Source organism: Phocoena phocoena, chromosome 1 (assembly GCF_963924675.1).
Source record: "Phocoena phocoena chromosome 1, mPhoPho1.1, whole genome shotgun sequence".
Classification (NCBI taxonomy): domain Eukaryota; kingdom Metazoa; phylum Chordata; class Mammalia; order Artiodactyla; family Phocoenidae; genus Phocoena; species Phocoena phocoena.
Genome location: NC_089219.1, coordinates 4,511,040 through 4,534,049, shown reverse-complemented (window position 1 = coordinate 4,534,049; position 23,010 = coordinate 4,511,040). Strand labels below are relative to the sequence as shown.

The 23,010-nt window shown below is 57.5% G+C and overlaps 3 protein-coding genes across 5 annotated transcripts in view; 2 read left to right on the top strand and 1 right to left on the bottom strand.

The window, feature by feature from the left end:
* ESPN (espin) overlaps positions 1-2,412 on the bottom strand; it is a 30,777-nt gene extending 28,365 nt beyond the window's left edge. For all 3 annotated transcript variants that reach the window (XM_065884774.1, XM_065884783.1, XM_065884793.1), the window contains exon 1: positions 2,119-2,412. In XM_065884774.1, coding sequence (XP_065740846.1) covers positions 2,119-2,412 — 294 coding nt within the window. The remainder of the gene's footprint in view (positions 1-2,118) is intronic.
* Positions 2,413-7,572: 5,160 nt separating this feature from the next.
* On the top strand, positions 7,573-8,542 carry HES2 (hes family bHLH transcription factor 2). Its single transcript, XM_065896834.1, has 4 exons — positions 7,573-7,617; positions 7,712-7,807; positions 8,106-8,205; positions 8,292-8,542. The coding sequence occupies exons 1-4, from the start codon at positions 7,573-7,575 to the stop codon at positions 8,540-8,542; spliced, it is 492 nt and encodes a 163-aa protein (XP_065752906.1).
* An 8,018-nt stretch (positions 8,543-16,560) lies between these two features.
* ACOT7 (acyl-CoA thioesterase 7) overlaps positions 16,561-23,010 on the top strand; it is a 90,562-nt gene continuing 84,112 nt past the window's right edge. The window contains exon 1 of the mRNA XM_065880705.1: positions 16,561-16,734. Within this exon, the coding sequence (XP_065736777.1) occupies positions 16,577-16,734 (158 nt within the window). The 5' untranslated portion in view covers positions 16,561-16,576. The remainder of the gene's footprint in view (positions 16,735-23,010) is intronic.

Here is a 23,010-nt window from a genome sequence, read left to right as displayed (position 1 = left end):
AGGCAGGGGGTGCTGGAGAGACCCTGAGCTTAAGGAAGGTGAATCTCAGTAGCATGAGAACCTCTGAAGCTCCTCTAAGAAATGCAGGGAAAAGAGGGGACAGAGGGAACGGGGCCCAGGGGCACGACGGGGAGGTCACAGTTAGGGGCTATGGGGTGGGGGGCAAACAGACCGGCTGTTGGGCAAGAAGAGAGGCAGGGAGGAAGGGGGGGCAGAGAAAACAGTCCAGAGGAAGCGGAGGACAATGCTGAGACTCCTCTGTGTGTGGAATGCCTGGGGAAGACCAGAGACAGCTGCAGCTTGTCCTCCTGAGCCCAGGGGACAAGGCTGGCTAGAGGTGACCCAGACAGGCCCATAGTGAAGTATGCCCTGCGCCCCAGCTCTTGAGAAAGGCCCTCACTTCCCACTGGCCTTGGGGATTGTGGGTCTGAGGCTCCAGGGAGTCCTGATGGCTCTGCGCCTCTGGGTGAGGGTGGCAGTAAGGAGAGAATCACAGGCCTATGACCTGTCTCGAAGCTCCAACAGCTACGTGGGCCCCAGGAGCCTCACGTGCTATGGCCCGTACCCTAAAGCTGCTTATCTCCCTGAGCTGAGCAGGGCCCCGGATCTGGGTCATCCTCCCCCTACACACACACTGGGGCAAGAGGGTGGGAGACTTGATAAGCCGGGCACAAGGCCGCCTGCTCCTTGGGCGGGGGAGGCTTCTGGCCAAGGCTGGACACCGGGATCGGGGAGGCGTGCCACCTCCCAAAAGAGTGGGCAGGGACCATGTGCCAGGAACTCCTGATAACAGAGCTAGCCCGGAGATAAGGAGCCGGGCCACCTCCCAGGAAGGGTGGGATGGGAGGCCTGGCCATCCTGAGGCCAGGAGGTGGGGGGATGGGGTCTGGGCACCGCCAGGACACAGCCAGCCAGCTCAGAGTCAGCCCTGCTTCCTCGCCTTCTGTATCCAGTTAACACCGTGGTCCTTGTAAGTGGGAAATCAGTTCCGTTCCTCCCTCCACTGGCTTTGCCCTACAACCACAGTATCGGGCAAATTCCTAACGCTAGCCTATGAGACCCTCTAGGACCTGGCCCTGCGGTTTTCTCCCTCCCTCAGCCCGCTGCAGACATGCTCGCCTCCCTGCTGTCCTTGCTACAGGACAAGATGCGACCCCCTCAGGGCTTTGTACTCCCTGCTCCTTGGGCTTGGAGTTCTCTGGTCGCCACCTGGCCACTTCCCTCCCATCAGCCAAGACTCCCTTCAGAGGTCACTCCTCAGAGGGGCCTTCCCAGGCCACCTTGCCCACGCAGCTCCCGTCGCTCCCCACCACGTGGCCTAGCAGTACCTGGCGTTACGTGGTTTACTTTCTAGACCGTGTGCTTGCTGTTCACTGCCCCCGTGGACTGGCGGCTCCCGGAGATCAGGGGCGCACCTGAATCCCCGGGCCTGGAACCTGCTAGATGCTCTGCGTCCAGCAGGATTCAGCAGGAGAGCTACACGTGAGGGCCCGAGCTGCCTTCTCCAGCTCAGGAGAGGCCAGGTTGGCTAACACCAGCCTGGTGGCCATTGACTGAGACCTACTGGGGTCTCAGGGCAGGAAGACTCGGGCTGTCCTGAAGCAGCTGGGAGGCCAGAAGGTGCCGATGTCCTGGGATCAGCTCAGGTCCTTGGGAGGCCCCCCCATTACCAGCCCCCACCCTCCCCTCGCCTTAGGGACACAGGCACCTCAGCCTGGGGTGGGCTGTAGGATTTTGTGCAAACCGCCCCCACCCCACCCCGGCCCCCTGCCACTTCCCAGACCTGATCCTGGAGGACATGGGCTTCTGACTCCAGGCCCTTTGTCCCCCTCCCCTGCCCACTCTCCAGGACTCCCTGGATCACTGTGCTTCCCCCACCCCCCAGTTGAGCCCCATTCCATTCTGGTTTCCTATCACCCAGATGCTCTTCTAGGCAGTGGCCAGGGCTTGCCAGGGCATCTGCCCGGGGAACTCTCAACCCGGGGAGCCCACCCCGCCCCAAGCCCTCTGGAGGGAGCTCCCAAGCCCATCCCCCCCTTAAGACCCGAGGGCTCCAGACCAGAACTCTCTCCTGGGGAGGAAGCCCCCCCGGGTGCCCCGTGCGCGGCGCGGACTCACCTGCACTCTGCAGCCTCCCTGAGAGAGCAGCCACATCAGGCAGCTGAGGTGGCCGGTGGCGGCGGCGTCGTGGGCCGGCGTGGCGCCGTTGCGCGCGCTGGCCGCGGCGGGCAGACCGGCCTCCTCCACCAGGAAGCGCAGACAGTGCAGCTTGCCGGCGCGGGCCGCGTGGTGCACTGGCAGCGCGTCCAGCGGGTCGCGCAGCGAGGGCCCCAGCAGGCGGGCGGCGTGCAGGGACCTCAGCACGTCCAGGTCGCCCTGGCGCGCCGCCTGAAGCGTCTGCTCCAGGGCCATGGTGCCGCCCGCGGCGCCGCGACCCGGGGCTCAGCGCGGCTCCCGGGGCGCCATGCGTCTGTCCTCGGGCGCCGGGAGAGCCCGCGGCGCGACCGTCGGGGCCTGCGAGTGGGGAGGCGGAGCAGCTGCCGGCCCGGCCTCGGCCCCGCGCTGCCTCGCCCGCTCCGCTCCGCCTCCGCCGAGCTCTGGGGCTGGGGGCCCCCGCGGCGCCCAGCCTAAGCCTCGGGCCCGCCCCCCGCGCCGCCTCCTCCCGGCCCCGCCCGCCGCTGTCCGAGTCCCCCGCCCGCCCGCCGCCCGCCAGCCGCAGCAGCGCCGAGGGCCGGACTCCGGTGACAGAGGCGGTGCGCCCAGGGACTTCTCTCCATATTTACCTCCGGTCGAAAAGCAGACCCCGGGACTTCCCTTGGTCGTCCAGTGGTCAAGAATCCGCGCTCCCAATGCATGGGGCGCGGGTTCGATCCCTACTCGGAGAACTAAGATCCCACAGGCTGCGCCGTGCAGCCAAAATATTAAAAAAAAAAAAAAGCAGACCCCGGTGATCAGAGCCGTCCAGGCGCTGGCGGGCAGAGCCCCCAGACGAACTGATTCATCCACCCAGTGCCAGTTCCTAGGCACTGGGGGACACGAGCCAGCAAACGATGACCGCAGTTCCAGAGAGTGACAAGTGTGATCAGAGCAGGAAAACGGGGACTTAGTAAGTTATAGGGGCTACGTGGGCAGTCGGGGAAAGGGGAGGTGCGGTGGGCTGGGCTTTATTCAAAGGCGCGTACGTAGTCGCATTCCAGGTGTGGGAGACTTCGAGGGCAAAGGCCGTGCGCTAGGAACAGGCCTAACAAGTCCCTCAGGGGCTCTGGGTCTATGCCCTGGCAGGTGGCCACGGGTGCTGGGCGCTCAGCCCTCCTCGGTCCCTCCAGACCTCCAAGAACTGCTCACGTAGCCTCCCCGAGGCAGGGAGGGAGAGAAGGGGAAAAGGAGAGTAATGCCTGGTGGGCTCTGGTTTCCAGATCTAGAGACCCTGGCCTCAGAGAGCACCCAGAGCTGCCGCTGGCTGGCTGTCTGAGGTGGGGCAGTCAATCGTGAGCTTGAGGGCCCGGGGCTGCCCAATGGAGAGAGACGGGAAAGCAAGGGCTGGGGGGCAATGGGGAGGTGCGCCAGAGCAGTTGCCCGGAGAGCAGGGCCAGGACCCCTCCCCAAGGGGGCAGGATGGCCCTGGGAGGGCAGCGGGCCAGGAGAGCACACGTGCGCCAAACCACCTGCCTGCTTGGCCGGAAGCCCTTCGTGGGAGCTGGAGGGAGGCACAGCAGGCTGGACAGGAGGAAGAACTGCTAGAAGATGGGAGCTGTGTAGCTGTGGGAGCACAGTCAGCACATCGGCAACTTTGAAACATCCTGTGCCCTTCCTGCCCGCCCTCCCCGTCACCCCCACCTCCCCGCTGAAGCCCCGTGAGGGCTGTGCACTGGGCTATTTCACCCAGCGGGTAGCGGGACAGGTACAGGATGGTGCTGGAAATGCTTCAGAGGGAAGCGGCTTCCAGGAACAGTGGGAATCCAAGTCCCTGGGACCAACACCAGGTGGCGCCACGTGCAATGGGCTCCAGCGCTCCGTGGCACCCTCCTAAACTGGAGCCTCTGGACCTGAGTGGCCAGGTGGGTTTCCAGCCACTTTCACCACGCCAGACCTGCCTCACTCTCCCATGGGACCTATGACGGCTGGGGTCTGGGACCCCTACCCAAGGGGACAAGGGGAGGGAGGCGTCTTATCCTGTCAGCCTCAGTGCTTCGACTGGCTCTTGGTGCCTGCCAGAGCCGCCCTCCTCTAGCCCACCGAGCGGAGCTGTACCCTGAGGCCTGCGAGTGGCAGGGGTGCTTTGATGACAAAGAGCTAAATGGCTTATCTTGAGGGCCCCTCCCTTGTGCTTCCTCCATGAAAAAAAAAAAAAAATCCCTGCACTCCCATGTTGGCTCCCCTGGTCCTGGACACCCTCAACTGTCACATGGTTTTGTCATTTTGGGGTCCAGATCGGGGTGATGTGCTGTTGCTATGGCACTGGGCAAGGCCGGAGAGACAACCCTGAGCCGCTCCCGCTGCTGATAGAGACATCTCCATAAAAGTCACGTGTGAGCACTCATCCTTGCTGACCATCTTGTCAGACTCGTTTCTGAGGATGCCACTCAAAGTCAGGCTGAGATCCAGGCCTTCTCTGTCCTTTCTGGGCCGCACTGGGTCCACGGGGTCCTGCTCAGCATCTCTAGCGAACCCACGCCAGCAAGAACATATTTTGGGAAGCCCTACTGCTTACCAGGCACCATGCCAGGCTTCACCTGCATATTTAGCCCCATAGGGATGCTATGAGAGAGGTACAACACTATACCCATTTTACAGCTGGGGAAACTGAGGCACAGGGAGGTTTTTGTTTGTTTGTTTGTTTGTTTGTTTTTTTAATTTGTTTGGTTTTATTTATGGTTTCCTTTGCTGTGCAAAAGCTTTTAAGTTTAATCAGATCCCATTTGTTTATTTTTTGTTTTTATTTTCATTACTCTAGGAGGTGCATCAAAAAAATCTTGCTGTGCTTTATGTCAGAGGGTGTTCTGCTGATGCTTTCCTCTAAGAGTTTTATAGTATCCAGTCTTACATTTAGGTCTTTAATCCATTTTGAGCTTATCTTTGTGTATGGTGTTAGAGAATGTTCTAATTTCATTCTTTTAAATTGTTTGTTTGGTTTGGTTTTTTAATGTATCTTGTCCACAGTGGCACAAATAGAAAGGGGCAACGCTCAGGGGCTGACACTCACAGAGGCTGACCTTGCTGTGCCCTTCTTCCCTCTGCACCTGAAGTTCCCCTTTCCCAGAGCACCCACAATGTCTCCCACACTCCAGATGTCAGTTGAGGGGCTCCCTCCCCCACCAGGATGCTTCCTCTCATTCTTCTGCTGGGATCAGGCCATCTGCCCACCTGTTGTGTGGAAAACACCTGTTCAGACCTCTCCCCCCACCCAAGAGCAGGCACCCAGGTGGAGTGTGTCCCCACTGTACCCTAAGTGGTTCCAGCTTCCCTAAAACCTGCACCCCCATACCCTGTCCGCTCGGTTGTCTTACCTAAGTTCCCCTGGTTATAATTGACTTCTTCCTCCAGGTAACCAGCAAAACCCCCAGAATCCTTTGGTTGAAAGGAACAGCAATAGGAGAAGACAAGAGAGACTTAAGATCTGGGGTAACTGAAAATGGAGTCTGCTTCCCCACCCTCCAGGCTTCAAACCGTGGTCCACAGGCATGGAGGGGGATGTTCTAGAAAGAATCTTCCTCCCCAGGAGCTAGTTTCAGGGTATCTCAGCAAGGATGTAGATGTTGGTGCAGGGGGGCCTGTCGGCACAGAGCTGAGTGAGCCAGTGTGTGTGGCCAGGGGTGGCATGTGGGGCATCAGTTAAGGATCCATGAAGTCCTTTTCTTGAGCCCCTAAAGAATAATTAATGAGGTAATTCTATGGTGGTCCAGTGGTTAGGACTCCGCGCTTTCACTGCCAAGTACACGGGCTCAGTCCCTAGTCGGGGAACTAAGATCGCAAGCCAGGCCGTGTGGCAGAGAGAGAGAGAGAGAGAGAGAGAGAGAGAGAGAGAGAGAGAGAGAGAGAGGACATTTAATAACCTTGGAGGAGGCCGGCCCATAGGTACCCTGAGCTCAGCGATTCAATTTGAGGAGACAGTGGCTCAGGCATGCCCAGGCTCTGCTCCGCTAGATATGTTGACTTATTCTCGTAGTTAGGACTGTTAGGGGGATAATGGAAAGGAGGGCCAAAAGGCGCTTGACATACAGCATGTGCTCCATAAGTGGTGGCCAGTCAGGTACGGGTGGCGTGAGCTCCCACTCGCCCGGATGCTCCGGGCTCCTTCCTGATGGGCGCGCTGGTCTTCTCAAGCCCTGCTTGGGGAGCACGCGGCCGAGGGGACTTAGGCGGAGCGTCGAAGGTGGGGCGCGGAGATGGGGTTTGCGCGGCGGAGGGGAGGGGCCCCGTCCAGCACCCAGGACAGCGCCGGTCGGCTCCGCCCTGTGGTTCCTCCTCCCGGCCCGGCTAGGTGGGTCCAGCCCGCCATCCGCCCGCGGGTCGGCCCGGCAGTCCGCCGTGCTGGCCGTTGCCCCGCCAGCCGGTTGACGGAGGGCAGTCCCGAGCAGATGGGCGGGGGACGCCCAGCCAGTTTGCGGCAGCACCATCTACGCGGCGAGGAGGCGGGCCCGGAGGGAGGAGATGGGCAGCAAAGAGCTGGCGCCCAGGACTGCCCCGCCCTGCCCGTCACGTGAGCTCCGCCGGTCCTGTAGGTGGGAGCCCGGAGCTGGAGACAGTGAAATGAAAATGAGCTCCGGGCGCTCCTGGGTCGCCTCGTTTTCTCTGGGCCTCAGTTTCCCCGTTCAAAACCGAGGACAGGGGAACCAGGTGGTCCCTAACTCGGTGAGGGCCGGAGAATTCTATGGAGCCACCGGGGTCCTAGTTCTGCCTGGCCAGTTTCCAGTCGTTAGAGCCGGAGCAAGTTGAGGTCTCTTTCCGGGCCTCAGTCTCCCCTTACAGCCCCGCAGAACAACTGGTGGGCCGAGTCCCTCCCCATAGTAGAAACCCGAGTGGTAGCTCCCTGAGGCCCGGGACTTGGGGGTCCTGCCGCCGCTGGGTAACCTGCCCAAGCCCAGGGCGGGGCTCAGAGGAGGCGCTGATCCCGAATGAGGGAAGAAGGGCGGCGTTGGACAAGAAGGGACAAGGGCCTGGCGCCACCCGCTCGCCTCCTGCCCGAGGGTCAGGGCAGCGAGGGCTTCGATGGCGCCCACACGCACCCCTGCAGGTGCTCTGGGAGGAGGGCGCCCCGGGCTCGCAGCAGATGGGACTCGAAGGCCTGGAGCGGGAACCCGGGGCCTCCGCCGTGCCCCCTTCCGCCCCAACCCCGCGCAGGAACAAAGGTGGAGGTGGGACCCACAGGCGGCCTGGCTCCGCGGGGCGGCACGGGGCGGAGCGGGCTCGCTGCCTCCTTAAAGCCGGGCTGCGGGCGTGGCGCGCGCTCCACTGGCGCCCGCTCGCGCCGCGCACCAGACCTCTCTGCGGGCCTCGGTCTGCGCTCGGTGTCTGGGCGGGCACCAGTCTCCCACGCGCGGGCCCGGCAGCGGCGCCGCTTTCCCGCCGAGCATGGGGCTGCCTCGGAGGGCAGGGGACCCGGCGGAGCTGCGCAAGGTAGGAGCTGGGGCCTGGCGGCAGGGCGCAGAGCGGCGGGGGCGGGGGCCTGGACGGCGACCCTTGTAACCGCGGCCTTCGCGCCCGCCTGCAGAGCCTGAAGCCACTGCTGGAGAAGCGCCGCCGCGCGCGCATCAACGAGAGCCTGAGCCAGCTCAAGGGCCTCATCCTGTCGCTGCTGGGCAGGGAGGTGAGTGCCGGGGCGCTCGGGTACAGGCCGGGCGCACTGGGGCTGGGAGTAGGGGGCTCCCGGGGCGCGGGGCGAGGAGGCCTGGCGGGCCGAGATGCCCTTGCCGGAGAAGCCGACGAGGGGACAACGCGCGGCGCCCAAGGCTGAGCTCGGGTAGGACAGGCTCGGCGGAGCCGACCCACCGCGGGCTACGGCAGGCCCGACACCAGCTCCTGGGAGCGTGGTACTCACGGCAGCCTGCCGGAGCTCTGTCTTGTTTGTCCCTTTCTCTGTCCCTCTCCTTCGTGGCCGGGCGCAGAGCTCCCACTTCTCGAAGCTGGAGAAAGCGGACATCCTGGAAATGACCGTGCGCTTCCTGCAGGAGCTGCCTGCGTCCTCCTGCCCGACGGCAGCGCCCAGTGAGTGACCCTGCCCCGCCCCGGCCCGGCTCCGCGCCCCGCGCCCCTCACTCCACCCCGCGCCTCACGCCGCTCTCCGTCCGCAGCGCCCTCCGACAGCTACCGCGAGGGCTACCGAGCCTGCCTGGCGCGCCTGTCCCGCGTGCTACACACCCGCCGCGTCCTGGAGCCCGCCGCGAGCGCTCGCCTGCTGGAGCACTTGCGCCGGAGGGCGGCCAGCGCCACCCCCGACAGCGGGCGCGCGGGGGACTCCTGCGGCCCGCCCGCGCCCTCCCCGCCGCCCGCGCCCTTGCCACCTGCACCTCCTCGGGACCCAGGCCTCTGGCGGCCCTGGTAGTCCCCTGGCTGGCCCACGGGACCCTGCTGACAGCGTGGGACCAGGAATGCTGGACAGACTGAGGAAGCTCTTGGTGGCGGCTTTCCTTCCCACCACGGGGGACCAGCCTGGTACCTACAACCTGGCCAGACCTGGATGTTTGTGAGCTGTGTGGCAGACTGACCTCCATGGAGGCTCGGGAAATGAGAGGAGAGGCCCACTCTCAGCCCCAACTTGGAGTGTCTGGGCTAGAGATGAAGGGGCAGGTGGCTGCAGGGAGAAGAAAAAGAGCTGGGCCAGCCACTGCTGCCTGGGCAGCCCACACACCTGCCCCAGCGCTGGCACCAGCCCAAGGGCTGGGCCAGGAGCTCACCTGAGCCAGGTGCAGCATTCTGCTCTGACTGGTCACCACCCTCCCAGCCCTGCTTGAACCTGCCTTCTCGCCAGCTCAGCTTGGTAACCTCTGGGCACACAGCAGCAATGGTCTGAGGGGCTTTGAAGGCTGGGGAGCCATGACCTCCACTCCTGGGCTCCCTGCCTAAAGCTTCTAATTATAGGGACAGGATGCAGCCAGGGCTCTGTGTCCCTGGGGGTGGGGGCTTCCTTAGGTAGTCTTGGGGAGGATTTATTTCCCCAAGCATTAAGTTAACACCTGTGTACCACACACCGGGCCAGGTGGTCTTGGGGTGTGAAGAAGGGGGTGGGACAAGAATGAGGGTACCCTGTGGCCTTAAGGAAGCTTGCCACCCTGAAGGGCCCAGGTCCAGCACAGAGCTGGTGCTAGTGTGAGGTGAGCAGGTCCCATGTCCTGGAGCAGCAGAAATTCAAGGGGTGATACGGCAGGTTAAGGAACAGGAATCCGCCTTTCTCATTTTCTCTTTTGAACTGCTCTCTGCCACTGTCAGGACAGATAACTGGAAGCAACTTGTTCTTAAGACTTTTCTTTCTTCCCCATGGAAGCCAGAGAGCCTTCAAAGGTCCAGTGGTGGTGGTGGGGTGCTGTGGATCCCAGCAGTGGTGGGGTGCTGTGGATCCCAGGAGAAGGCCGGAGCATCTGTGGCCCACTCTCAGTCGTGTTCCCAGCATCTCATGGGGATTCGCTGAGCATTTGTGGGAGGTTGCGAGTCCTCCCCCCGGTCCCCGGTCCAACAGCCTGTGCACTAGGACCAGGGCACTAGGAGCAAGAAGATAGAGCTGATGGGGGGGGGGGGTCACTAAACTGAGCTATGCCACATAAACCCATGATGACCATGGCACTGATTCTGGTGGCAGGATGTGGGGAAGCGGTGGGCGTTACTGAAGAAGTCAATGTGAAGACAGCAGGGTGAGCCCCCAGCAAGGTGGGCTGTCCTACTGCCTGTCTGGGCCCAGCTGGCTGGACTGTAAGCTCCTGCGGGGCAGGGCTAGGGCTGAGTGTACCGCTCTGTCCCCAAGGAACTCGGCACGTCGTGGGTCCTCAATAAACATCGTGAACCAACGAAAGGGTGATGTGATGGGCCCACACTCTACTGAACCCCGACAGACTGGCTGTTGTCTCAACTCCTATCCCCCGAGCCCTAATATCACTTTGAAAAGCTGCCACACCAGAGCATGAGCTCCCTGGGACAAATGTGGGGAAGGGTGTGGAGAGTAGGGAGGGCCGTTCCTGGGAACGCAAGCCTGCTTTCCTGAGCTGCCAGGAACGAGTGGAGGGGGCCACGTAACCCACAAGCCCACGCTCACCGCGAGAGTTCAAGTTTCCCCCTCGGGTCAAGGACTCCCATCCATCGGCACAAACTGGGCAGACTCCTTGTCCCTTTAAATAAGAACTTGCAGTATGTGTCGAAATTCGGTAAAAACTGACCAACCAGAGGCCCCTCTCCTCCTTTCCACCACTGCTTGCTTCTGAGCCCCATCTGGGTCCCCAACTCTGTGACTCTCGTTGATCTGACCCCAATCAAGCCACAATACAAGCAGTCAGGGACGGGGCGTGTAGGTAGGCCAGTGACACACAGGGTCAGGCATTCTGGGGATCTGAGCCAGAGGCCAGCCAGGCCTTGGCAAGGAGCTGAGACATGCCTGGGTGGGTGAGGCTCTGAGCCTGAGGCGAGAAGCCAATTTCCCAGCAGGGACGTGCAAGAGCTGCCTAGAAGGTCTCAGCTGGTCCTCTGAGTTGGGCCTGTGAAACAGGGACGCCCACATCCCTCCCCTACAGGGCCCCTGCAGGCGCCTCCCCCTGGCAGCTCCCCAGGTATTCCCAGAGCCCCGTCTCATGGCCAAAGGTGAGTCGAGGGCAGAGCAGGCTTCTTCTGCGTGGGTGGGAAGCCGCCTCACTCGGGGGCATTTAAGGATCCTTATAAGGCTCACAGAGTGCCCAGTGAACAGCTCTTGCAATGTCCTCTCTGTTCTGGTCCCATGACTGAGTCTAACTCTGGTTATCACGCTTGGTTAGAGGCAAGGCTCCCATGTCTCATAAACCAGTGGGTGACATCGTCCAATGACCCAAGGACCATCAGAGCACTGAGCTGTCGGGGAAGTTCAGGCTGGGGCCAGGCCCCACCTGTCCCCTCGCAGCAGTTGATGTGGAGAGGGCAGATCTCGTTTCCATGAGGATAAAGAGCAGGTTGCCAAGGAGGACTCCTCTAATAAACATTTACAAATTACTCTGCTCCACCTGTGAAGCCCAGACTCTCAGGATGAGTCTTCCACTGGTTTATCTGGAATAGGATCAGGATGAACATAGCCTGCGGGGAACGTCTGGAAAAATCTGTGGCTTTGAAGAATCCTTGCCACTGTGCTTTGGGGTGACCACTCTGGAGACAGCGGCAGCACGTCCCCATCATGTGCAGGCAGCCACCTCCTACTCGAAACATCAATAAGCAGCCATATTTACTTCTTATTTTTTTTTAATTTTTTTTTTTTTGGCCTTGTCGCAAGGCATGTGGGATCTTAGTTCCTTGACCAGGGATCGAACCCGTGCGCCCTGCATTGGCAGTGCAGAGTCTTAACCACTGGACCGCCAGGGAAGTCTCCATATTTAATTTTTTTTTTTTTTTTTTTTTGCGGTACGCGGGCATCTCACTGCTATGGCCTCTCCCGTTGCGGAGCACAGGCTCCGGACGCGCAGGCTCAGCGGCCATGGCTCACAGGCCTAGCCGCTCCGCGGCATGTGGGATCTTCCCGGACCGGGGCACGAACCCGTGTCCCCTGAATTGGCAGGCAGGCTCTCAGCTACTGCGCCACCAGAGAAGCCCTAATTTTTTTTTTAATTAATTAATTTTTGGTTGCGTTGGGTCTTCGTTGCTGTGCACGGGCCTTCTCTAGTTGCAGCGAGTGTGGGCTACTCTTCGTTGCGGTGTGCGGGCTTCTCACTGCAGTGGCTTCTCTTGTTGTGGAGCACAGGCTCTAGGCGTTCTGGCTTCAGTAGTTGTTGCACACGGGCTCAGCAGCTGTGGCTTGTGGGCTCCAGAGCGCAGGCTCAGTAGTTGTGGCAAACGGACTTAGCTGCTCTGTGGCACATGGGATCTTCCCGGAACAGGGCTCGAACCCGTGTCCCCTGCATTGGTAGGCAGATTCTTAAACACTGAGCCACCAGGGAAGTCCCCCATATTTACTTTTTAAAAACACACCAGGGTGGGACTTCTCTGGTGGTCCAGTAGTTAAGACTCTGTGGTTCCAATTCAGGGGGCGCCGGTTCGATCCCTGGTTGGGGAACGAAGATCCCACATGCCACGCGGCACAGCCAAAAAATTAAAAATAAAGTGACGAGAGATTGTTAAAGCAATAATTGGTTATTTAAAACACACACACACACACACACACACACACACACACACACCAGCTTGCTATAGCCGGTCCAGAGAACTAACCCACCCAATGGTGTTATTTCCCTTGGTTTTACTTTTTGCCTGGCCCCCTTCCCCGTGTGGGTGCATCTCTGGGGTGCTGGGTGCCTGCGTGCGCGTGTGCGTTCCTGTGCAGCCAGGTGGCCACGCTGCAGAGAGCTGCTCGGGCATTCGATGTTGGGGAGAAGGCAGCCACCCACTGAGTGTTCCCAGTGAGGAACTGGTTTCACTCTGGGTTTTGAGAGGCCCTGGCAAAAGCCCCAGCCACTTAAAGCAGCTGTAATAAAACTCTGAATGGTTTCAGGAGCGTGAGAAGGGCGCTAGAGGGCACACCCTAGGTGCACACGTGGTGTCTTGTCACCAAAGGGCCATTGGGGGGCAGTAGGGAGCAAGGGCTGGTGGCTGGTCCCACCACCGCGCTTTGTGAGCCAGGGGTTCCCTGGCCTGGGGGCTAAGGAAGGAGATTTCCAGCTGAACATATGCCTGCCGCTGGTTCTGTTTGGAGGGAGGGCCCGAGAGCCGCCTGTCTTGGTGCTCGGTGAATTAAAAACCTCGGGGAACACAGGACAAAGTTCTTAAAGAACAAAGAACCATTCTGGACCTCAGAAATCAGAGACAGATTCAGGTTTTATGGGGACTACATTTTGAGGCCCTAAGTAAGAAAACATGTAAAATTATGAGTATAGATTTAGGATGGAAGTGAATATTTATTCAGAAGGAAAAAATGAGTCACTTCAAACTAGTGGTGCCTGCAGGTTGATGTCCCATCCCTTTTGGTTTCTCCTTAAGCAATTTACCAACATGCTTCCATAAATATGCTTCCTGGTGACAATTCTGGCCTCCCCCTGCTCCTAGAATTTTTTAAATTTAATCCTGGACCCTCGGCAGTAAAAGCACAGAGTCCTAACCACTGGACTGTGAGGGAACTCCCTCCTAGAACATTCTACTACCTGTCCTTGCTTGTGGGCGATCCAAGCTTAAGCCTCAGCAGCCTCATGGTAAATCCACCTCTACCCAGAATGGGCTCTGGGTCTCCTTCAATGACGATAACAAGACAAATGCCTTCCATTTGCTTCCTCCACCCGTTTCAGGCTAAATATTACAAGGTATAGACTCACACAAACATTGACATCATTCACGGCAATTTTTTGCACCACCTGGAAAGCTTGTGAAATGCAGATTTCTGAGTCCCACCTCCAAGGGTTCTGATTCCCTGTGTTTGAGTCAATAGCCTCATACCTTTCACCTGATGGGGGGGGTCAATCTGCTTGAGCGGAAACTCCTTGGCGGTCCAGTGGTTAGAACTCGCCACTTTCACTGCCGAGCGCATGGTGCTCAATCTCTGGTCGGGGAACTAAGATCCCATGGTGAGGCAAAAAAAAAAAAAAAAAGATATATATATATATATATATACTTCAGCAAAGAGGCCACTCCTGAGTATGGGGGCAGCTGGGGGCTGGGCTGGGCGGGGGTGGGAATGGGAAGTTAGCATTCAGCTGGGTACAGAGTGTCCGTTTTGCAGGATAAGAAGAGTTCTGGAGATGGAATGGTGGTCATGGTTGCACAGCACTGTGAATGTACTTAATACCTCTGAACTGCATGTGTAAAAATTGTTGAGATGCTAAATTTTATGTGTATTTTACCACCAAACAGTAAACTAAAAGATACCTTATCTGGAATTGGGGCAGCTACTCAACTGGGTCCTCTGGGATCCATCTGGTTTCTCAGGAACCAGACTGGTCAAGTGAATGAAGCTGCGATGCATCCTTTAGGTCTTTTAAGTCTGGCATTAATTCTTGCCACTCTAGGAATCTACATTGTTTTGATTTACTGTCTTGGTTGGGGGCAATTTGGAAGTTTGCACTTTTTTTAAAACAATGTGTTAGTAATTTATTTTTATTTATTTATTTATTTTTGGCTGCGTTAGTCTTCGGTGCTGCGTGCGGGCTTTCTCTAGTTGTGGCGAGTGGGGGCTACTCTTCACTGAGGCGCGCGGGCTTCTCATTGTGGTGGCTTCTCTTGTTGTGGAGCATGGGCTCTAGGCGTGCGGGCTTCAATAGTTGTGGCATGCAGGCTCAGTAGTTGTGGCTCGCGGGCTCTAGAGTGCAGGCTCAGTAGTTGTGGCACACGGGCTTAGTTGCTCCGCGGCATGTGGGATCTTCCCAGACCAGGGATCGAACCCATGTCTCCTGCATTGGCAGGCGGATTCTCAACCTCTGCGCCACCAGGGAAGTCCTGGGACCTAGCTATTTAATCCGGAACCACTCAGTCTAGGAATTTAGTCCAGCAGGTGGTCAGAGCCAGGTTTTTTGTGTCCTGGATTTGTCCCCCAATCAGATTTTGAGCTTTCTGAAGAACAGAATGGGGACTTCCCTGGTGGTCCAGTGGTTAAGACTCCACGCTCCCAATGCAGGGAACTAGATCCAGCATGCCACAACTAAAAGATCCCACATGCCGCAACTAAAGTTCCCACACGCTACAATGAAAATTCCGAGTGCCACAATTAAGACCCGGTACAGCCAAATAAATAAATATTAGAAAAAGAAAAGAACAGAATGTCTCCAACTCTCCTGGTGATGTGCCCACCTATACAAGTAGGGCAGGGCCTCAGGAAATCCTCATTCCATTGCACTGTCTGGGAAGGGTTGTTTAGAGAGAAAGAATGAGCAGGGAAGGTGACCACAGAGAGGAAGAGAGGCCCTAACTTATTCGTGTGCTGGGCCCCTTACTTTCATTATCTCACTTAATCTTCCTAAAGGTCTGGAAGGTGAGTATTATTACACCCATTTAACAGATAAAGAATTCGCCTTGCCTAAGGCTCCAAAGCTGGCTGTTGCTCCCGGGTCCCATCATAAGAAATCCATCCATTTCAGGACCCATACTGCGAAGACATGGTGGTTAAATAGGGTTGGTGACCCTAGACGCTTGCACACTAGAAAACGAAACTTTTAGTGTAATAATCTTGAAATGATAGACATGATCGGTCAGCTCCCTCTGTTCCTGGGACTTAGAGATGTGTGGTGGGCCGCCTCGCTGGTCTGGTAATGCAAGAGTAACCAGGATGAGTTATTTCAGTATAAATGGGCGAGCTTGAGTTCCACGGGTTTTGATTTTTAAAAATCTGACTACAGAAGCAATTTATGTATATTGTAAAAAATTGGGAGAAAGTCAAGTCTCATACGGAGTAATGGCTCTCTGAAATTACAGCACATTGAGACTTCCCTGGTGGTGCACTGGTTAAGAATCCCCCTGCCAACGTAGGGGACACGGGCTCCAGCCCTGCTCTGGGAAGATCCCATATGCCACAGAGCAACTAAGCCCGTGCGCCACAACTACCGAGCCCACGTGCCACAACTACTGAAGCCCCCATGCCTAGAGCCCGTGCTCCACAACAAAGAGAAGCCACCTTAATGAGAAGCCCGTGCACCGCATCGAAGAGTAGTTCCCGCTCGCCGCAACTGGAGAAAGCCCGCGCGCAGCAGGGAAAACCCAACTCAGCCCCAAAATAAATAAGTAAATAATTTTAAAAAATTAGAGCACATAGATGTGATCACGTTTCCCCTCTTTTCTGGGTGGATTTTGTGACACCGACTTGGCCTGGACTCCACTGCTGGGCACAGGGTGTGCAACGGAACAGAGCAGCATCTTTACAGCTCCTCACTGCAGTACACGCACCCCCAAGCAAACGCTCAGCACTCTCAGGAAGTCTTTTTGGAACAACCCAGAGGTGGTGTACAGCGGACGGTGTAGACGGACCCCAGGTCCTGGCTTCTCTCCTGCAGCTGCGTGTTCCTGCAGCAAGAGACACTCGCTGAGGCCTGATGGTTCCTGGCTCCCCGTTTTGTGCACCCACGTGCCTCCCAGCTCGGCCATGAATGCTCCTTTACGGGAAACCGCCCCCAATTTCCTCTCAGGGCTGATCTGAGAAGGCGGGTACCGGTCGCGGCCTCCCGAACTGCCGGGCGCGGGCAGGGGGAAGGCCGCATACAAACACGCGCCACGCGGGGCGAGGCTGACCCTCGAGGTCGCCCAGTCCCGCGCCGGCTCCGCCCAACCGCCGCCGAACCTTCTGGAAGCGGCGCCCCACCGCGGCCCCGCCGCCGCCAGAACCGGACGCCTGGGGAGCCGGCGCCGGCCCGGGGGCGGGACGAGGGCGGGTGCGAGGGGCGGGGCTTCTCAGGAGGCTGCGTTCGATTCGCCGCCGGCGCACAGACCCCGCCTCTCCGGCGCAATGGCTCCGCCTCTCCCCTCCCCCTCCACGGCACCGCCCGGGCTAATTCATTCAGCGCTGGGCCTGCCAGACACCTGCGCGCTCCCTCAGGCTCCCGCCGCCGCCGCCACCATGTCGGGCCCCGCCGCCGAGACCCCGTCCGCCATCCAGATCTGCCGGTAAGAGGGGCGCGCGGAGGGCGCGCGGCCAGGACTCCGAGTCGCCGCCCGGGCCTGGCCGACCCCCACCGGCCCCGCGCCTTCCCTTCCCCAGTCGCCGCCCCCGCCGGGCCGGTCGCCTCCGGACCCCGCCCGCCCGCCCGCTCGCCGCGGCCGGGATGCGCCTCGGCTGCCGCAGATCCGGCAGCTTCCCCGCGCGCCACCGCGCCGGCCTCCGGCGCATCTGCGGGGCGGCGCCGAGGTCACGCAGGCCGTTTGCGCGAGGAAGCGGCGCGGCGCCCTTCCCCGGGCGGGGGTCGGAGCACAGCCCCACCACGTCCCGCCCCGCCCGTTGCCCGAGCGCCCCGGAGCCCCAGCCCAGGTCCCAGTGAGCCCCCTAATTCGGGGTCGTTATCCGGGCGGTGGTTCAAAGCCAACCGGATCCCCCGACATGTGCGGCGCAGGTAACCCGCTCGCTGGGCGGCGGCCGGAGCCGGTTGAGCCCATCGGTGGGCGCCCGAGTGGGCGGGGGCTGCACATATGCGGTCCCTTCAGTGCCCTGCCACGGTTTTGGGCGGGAGGCGGCTGAAAACAGGAAGAACGGTAAATATCTTTCCCCTCTAACAGTTCACGGCTAAGAACAGAGGATGGTCCATTGAGCCCGGAAGCATCTCACACAAAGGGGGCAAGGGGTTGTTCTTGTCAGGGGACCATCCCTGCCTTCCGCCACCGGCACCGGTATATAGAGGGCCCCGAGGATGCCGGAGATCACGAGCCGGCTCATTTCCGACAGATGCGGGAGGGCAGCCTCAAGGTTACTTTCCATTCCGTCGTTAAGAACGGAAGCAGGCATGGTGGCATTGGAGCCTGAGCTAAGGAAGAGCGAGGAGTCTGGCAAGGCCGAACAGGCGCTGGGGCCTTGCAACGGGGCCTGTGCTGCTTGATGCACTGTTGACAGTGACCCCGCCTTCCTGTTTGGGGCCCGGTGCCTCAGATTTGGAGACCGGGCGTCACACTGACCTTGGGTCCAAGCCAGGTTAGTTTCCTGTGGATGGTGACATCTCCTCGGAACAGGCAAAGGCTCGGCAGACAGTGCTGGATCGTGGGGTGCCCTGAACCCACCCCCACTTCTGACTGAGTCAAAGTCCTTTCCTGACCTCAAGGTCAGTTTTGACTTTTCTAGGGAGAAGAAATCTTTGGGGGAGCCTTACGCCATTGATTTGTCATTGGCTGTGTGGCCATCTTGGCGCCACCCACTCCAGGTTCCGAGGGCAAAAATAATAGAAGTAACTGATATCGGGAGGCAGACGGGCCTGGAATCAGGTGCTTGGATCGGTCTCTGCCTCATATTGGCCGGGTGACCTTGCAGTTCGTGATTTGCTAAGGGCTCATAACATCTCTCATCTCGCTTGGTTTGCCCAGCACCCCTGGGAGGGAGGATGGCAGGGAGCCCACCACTCTTGTCAGGGAAGAGGAAACTGAGGTCCCGGGAGACCCATTGCCTCTGTAAGGTCATCCGGGCACGAGAGCCCAGGGCTGGGGGCGGGGAAGCACAGCTCCTCATGGGTCTTCTGCCTCCAGACCCACTTTCTTTCCACTGCGTTCCCCACAAAAGAAAATACTGATTTCAATCTACTCGTGGAAGGCTGGGCTTTTATTTACTTCACCAGGATGATGAATAGCCCGTCTATACATACTACCTTTTTAAAAACCAGCCTCTAACATAGTTAATAGGCTTTTGGATAGCCTGGACACTTCCACATGTATGCACACACTTCTTACCCACGGTGCTTGCTTGCCGGGCTGCCGCTCATACATTCACAATGGCATATTGTCTCTGCCTGGGGACACGTGGGCAGGATACCTGGCTGAGGTGAGCCTCAGGTGGCCAACACAACTGCCCAGGGGAGTTGGAGGGGTTGTGATGAGGCCCGTGGTCACAGCGACTTGGCCCTGAGAAACCCCAGGACACTGGAGTGGATGTAGCAGGGTGGGGAGCCCTTTAAGGACATCTGAGCTGACACCCCATGTTGAAAGAGGAGCCTCCTGGCCTAGGGCAACCCAGCCCATGAATTTAACAGGCTTCACTGGACGCCTCCATGGGGTGAAGTGCCCTGAGGGAGGGACACGGACATGGAAAATTCAGTCCCCAGCTTGGCAGGGAGAGGATGCCACACCCACCGCCATCCTAGATGATTAAGAGGGTCCCATGCTCTCGCTCAGAAGGAGGTGTTGAAGGGCTAGGGGCCCTAAAGTCTGGGGAGGGCAGTGGTCAGAGCCAGCTGTCCCGTCCCAGGCCTGGGTGTGAATGTGGCCTCTGCCCCTCGGAAGCTGCCTAACTTTCTGTGGCCCTTTTCATCATGGGCTGTTCTGAGTGCTAAAGAAAGTGCATCTGGAGCTTGGCACAATGGCTGGCACCTTGTAAGTGAGCGGAAGCTCCTTTTGTCTGAAAAGTGGGACCCAGGCTCAGGAAGCCAAGGGCCTAGGTTCGAATCCCAGCTCTGCCTCCTGCAGGCGTGGGCTTTAGGCCTCAGTATTCTTGTCTGTGAATCGGAGGTAATAACAGTGCCTGTTTCATGGTGGCTGCGAGGATTAAAACCTTTGGCACAGTGCTGGGCAGTTGAAAACAGAGGGGGGTGTTTACCCCCGAGAACCCAAACTTTGGACAGCCAGACCACTGCGGTGTGCTGTACCCTCCTGTGCCCCCTGCAGTGGAAGCGTGGAGTCCTCACTGCTGGACTGTGGGGAATTCCCATGTCCCTCCTTCTTTCCATCGAGCCCTACAGATGCAGGCTCTGGGACAGCATTTAAAGTCTCAGAAGAGCATTTTTCTTTTGGTTTATTCTGAATGATGTTAGTTCACATTTTGTTAGCAAATTGCTTTTTTCCTTGTTGGAGTCAGAGTTCTAGAATGTCAGAATCAGAATGACCCCTAGGAGCCCCCAGCCCAACTCTGTTATTTTACCGATGGGGGAAAATGAGGCTCTCAGAGGGTAAAGACTTGGCCTAGGGTGGCCTTGGACCCTGACAGCCAAGGGAGCGAAGGCAGCTGGTGTGTTGTTCCCTGTCCGGTGTTCCATTGTCGTGCTTTTCCTTTGCTCAGCCTCACATTCACATCCGGTTGTGAGGCTGGATCATGGCATCAGTGTGGGCCCCTAGTAGGAGCCCCTGGGTGTTGGTCGCAGTGAAATTGAAGGACATGTCCCGTACCAGGTTGGTGGAGAGTACAACGTCCACTAGAACTTTCTGCAGTGATGGAGATGCTCCGCGTCTGCGCTGTCCAGTACTCTAGGCACTAGCCGCAAGTGGCCAATGAGTGCCTGAAATGCAGTCAGACATGGAGGAACTGAATTTTTAATTGCATTCATTTAAATTTATTTAAATGCATACGGGCTGGCCTCCTGTGGCTGGTGGCTACCTTGTGGCACAGTGCAATAAGTAGAGGAATTTAAAAACCAGAATTCCTGGTAGGCCTCTAAGGGGCAGGGTTTCCTAAGGGAAGCTTGGAAGCTTTCTGGGGACTGTAGGCAGCTCTCCCAACAACAGAGCTAACAGAGGGGGACCTTGGAAGGTACGTGGCCCAGGGTAGATGCCCTGGAGTCCTTTGTAGGGAGATGTGTGAGGTCTGCAGAGTTTCCTTTTGCTTGCCCTGCTTGTAGGTGTAGATCCGCTAGGAAGTGTCTTCAGCTCAGGGATTGCTTTGTTCACGGCTGTACCATGAATCCCCAGCAAAGTGCCTGGCATCTGGTAGATGTGCCAATAAAGATTAGTGGAATGGACTTGAATTTTTGTACAAGCACACCCTCGTTTTCTTGCGGCTCACTTTATTGCACTTTGAATATATTGCTTTTTTTTTTTTTTTTTAACAAATTGAAGGTTTGTGGCAACTTTGTGTTGCCAGGTGATGGTTAGCATGTTTTGGCGGTAAAGTTTTTCTAACTAAAGAATTTTTTTTTTTATTGACTTATAGTTGCTACACAGTGTTACATAAGTTACAGGTGTACAATGTAGTGATTCACAATTTTTAAAGGTTATGCTCCATTTATAGTTATTAGAAAATATTGGCTGTAGTCCTCGTGTCATAGGTATAAAATAAAGTGTTTTTAAAATTATTACACATTTGATAGTGTAAACATAACTTTTATATGCACTGGGAAGCCAGAATAGTCATGTGACTTGCTTTATCTTCGAGGTATGCCCGTTTGGAATTTTTTCTCTTTGGGGCTTTGTCTTTGGGTTTACAGGGAAGGCAGTGAAAACATAGAATCTGAGTTACAGAAACCGCACTCGGAGTTAGTATTCTGGGACATTCCATAATGCGATGCCCAGTGCTGGCTCCCTTCCTGCGGGGATGCAGGAGCTGTGGGTGAAGATGCAGTCTTTGCAGCCCAGGGAGCCTGTGGTGGGCCAGGCTGTGCTCACCCACCATCCAGCCTCCCCGTCAGTGGGCCAGGCAGCCTGGCATCGCCCTCGTCTTGGCACCACTGCTTCCCAGCTCCCTGGTTTCAGTCAGGCCAGGAGTTGCTTCCTCCTGTAGGTGGCGCTTCTCTGGATGGGGCCCAGCCTGGGGTGACTATGCCCTGTGCTTCCCGGTCCACTTTCTTTCACTCTCGGAGGTATCTTGAGGAGGAAGGTAAATTATATGGTCACCCCGCCTGCGGGCTACCTACATCTGAATAACTGAGGAAGCTTATTATAAATACTGATTTTCTGCATGCAAATTATGCTTCAGTAGAAAAGTCAACAACATGCAGATTTTAAAAAAAAGAAAATTATTTATTTATTTGGTTGCACTGGGTCTTAGTTGTGGAAGGCGGGCTCCTTATTTGTGGCTCACGGGCTCCTTAGTTGCGGCAGGTGGGCTCCTCAGTTGTGGCACGCGAACTCTCAGTTGCGGCATGCATGTGGGATCCAGTTTCCTGACCAGGGATTGAACCTGGGTCGCCCGCACTGGGAGTGCGGAGTCCCGTCCACTGAGCCACCAGGGAAGTCCCCAAAATGCAGATTTTAAAACATTTATGAGATACTTGGGGAAACGTGAATAGTCCCTTGACAGTTAGGGATACTAAGGAATTTCTGGTGGTTTTTTTGGCCCTGCCACGAGGCCTGCAGGACCCTAGTGATCTCGGAGAGGCAGCAGCAGTGAGTGGTGGCTTGAAGCGAGATCTTATTGCCCTCCCAGGAATTGAACCTGGGCAGCCTGGATGAAAACCAGGAATCCTAGCCACTAGTTCACCAGGGGCTAGAGTCTAGAAGCAAAGTTCCCCTGGCTCTTACCCCCACTGAAAAATGCATTTCTCAAGGAGGCAAAAAGTGTAAAAACAGGTACAGAGTTTATCATTAGAGACATAACACAACACGTGGGAGAGCTCACAGAGAAACTGTTTAGTTAAGACAGAAGCAGGGCAGAGATGCACACCCGGAGAGGAAGGGTGTGGGCGTCCCGCCTAATGAGGAGGAACGTTGAAGAGGGGTTAAGTCATTTATATGGGGCAGTTCTTCCGGGTCTTTGTTTACCTTTGGCCAATTATCTGGTTTCTTTTTCCACACCTGACCTGCCCTAGGACCCTCCCCAGCCTGTGTGTACAACTTTTCTCCAAGATGGATTCCGGCCCAGAGGCCTAAGGGGGGCCTTGGCATCACCTATTCTGGGTGATTTTTGACCCCCAAGGAGCCTTTCTGCACAGGTGCAATGTCTCCCTTGCCCCAAGGATGGGAAATATAAGACCTCTTGATCTTTTACTCAAGCAAGGTTTAGCCCCTCTCTGTTCCTGCCATGACTGTTATCATAAAGTGTCCACAGGAGACAAAGTCCAGCTATTTACCCTGTTTCTCTTGTTATTTCTATCTCGAAGGGCAGACAGGAGGCTGGTCATAAATATCTAACCTGGAGCCCACCTATCTCCTGTCTCAGGAAATGCAAACAGGAGGCTAGTTGTAAGTATCCAGCCTGAAGCCCACCTTTTTCCTGCCCCAAGAAATGTAAACAGGAGGCCAGTTGTAAATGCCTAGCCTGGAGCCCATCTATCTCCTGCCTCACTAGTTCCCCGACCAGCGTTCTAGGTATCGAACCCAGGCCCCCTGCAGTGGAAGCGAGAAGTCCTAACCACTGGACCCCCAGATAATTACCACCCCCCTCCCCCGGCCTTTTTGGTTTGTTTGTTTGTTTTTTGTTTTGCGGTATGCGGACCTCTCACTGCTGTGACCTCTCCCGTTGCGGAGCACAGGCTCCGGATGCGCAGGCCCAGCGGCCATGGCTCACGGGCCCAGCCGCTCTGCGGCATGTGGGATCCTCCC

What these genes read in the sequence shown, in the direction of transcription:
- HES2 (XM_065896834.1), top strand. Translation starts at nt 7,573, where the DNA reads ATGGGGCTGCCTCGGAGGGCAGGGGACCCGGCGGAGCTGCGCAAG. An exon ending in TGTCGCTGCTGGGCAGGGAG is followed by an intron (nt 7,808 to 8,105) that starts GTGAGTGCCGGG and finishes GGCCGGGCGCAG; the next exon opens with AGCTCCCACTTCTCGAAGCT. An exon ending in CTGCCCGACGGCAGCGCCCA is followed by an intron (nt 8,206 to 8,291) that starts GTGAGTGACCCT and finishes CTCCGTCCGCAG; the next exon opens with CGCCCTCCGACAGCTACCGC.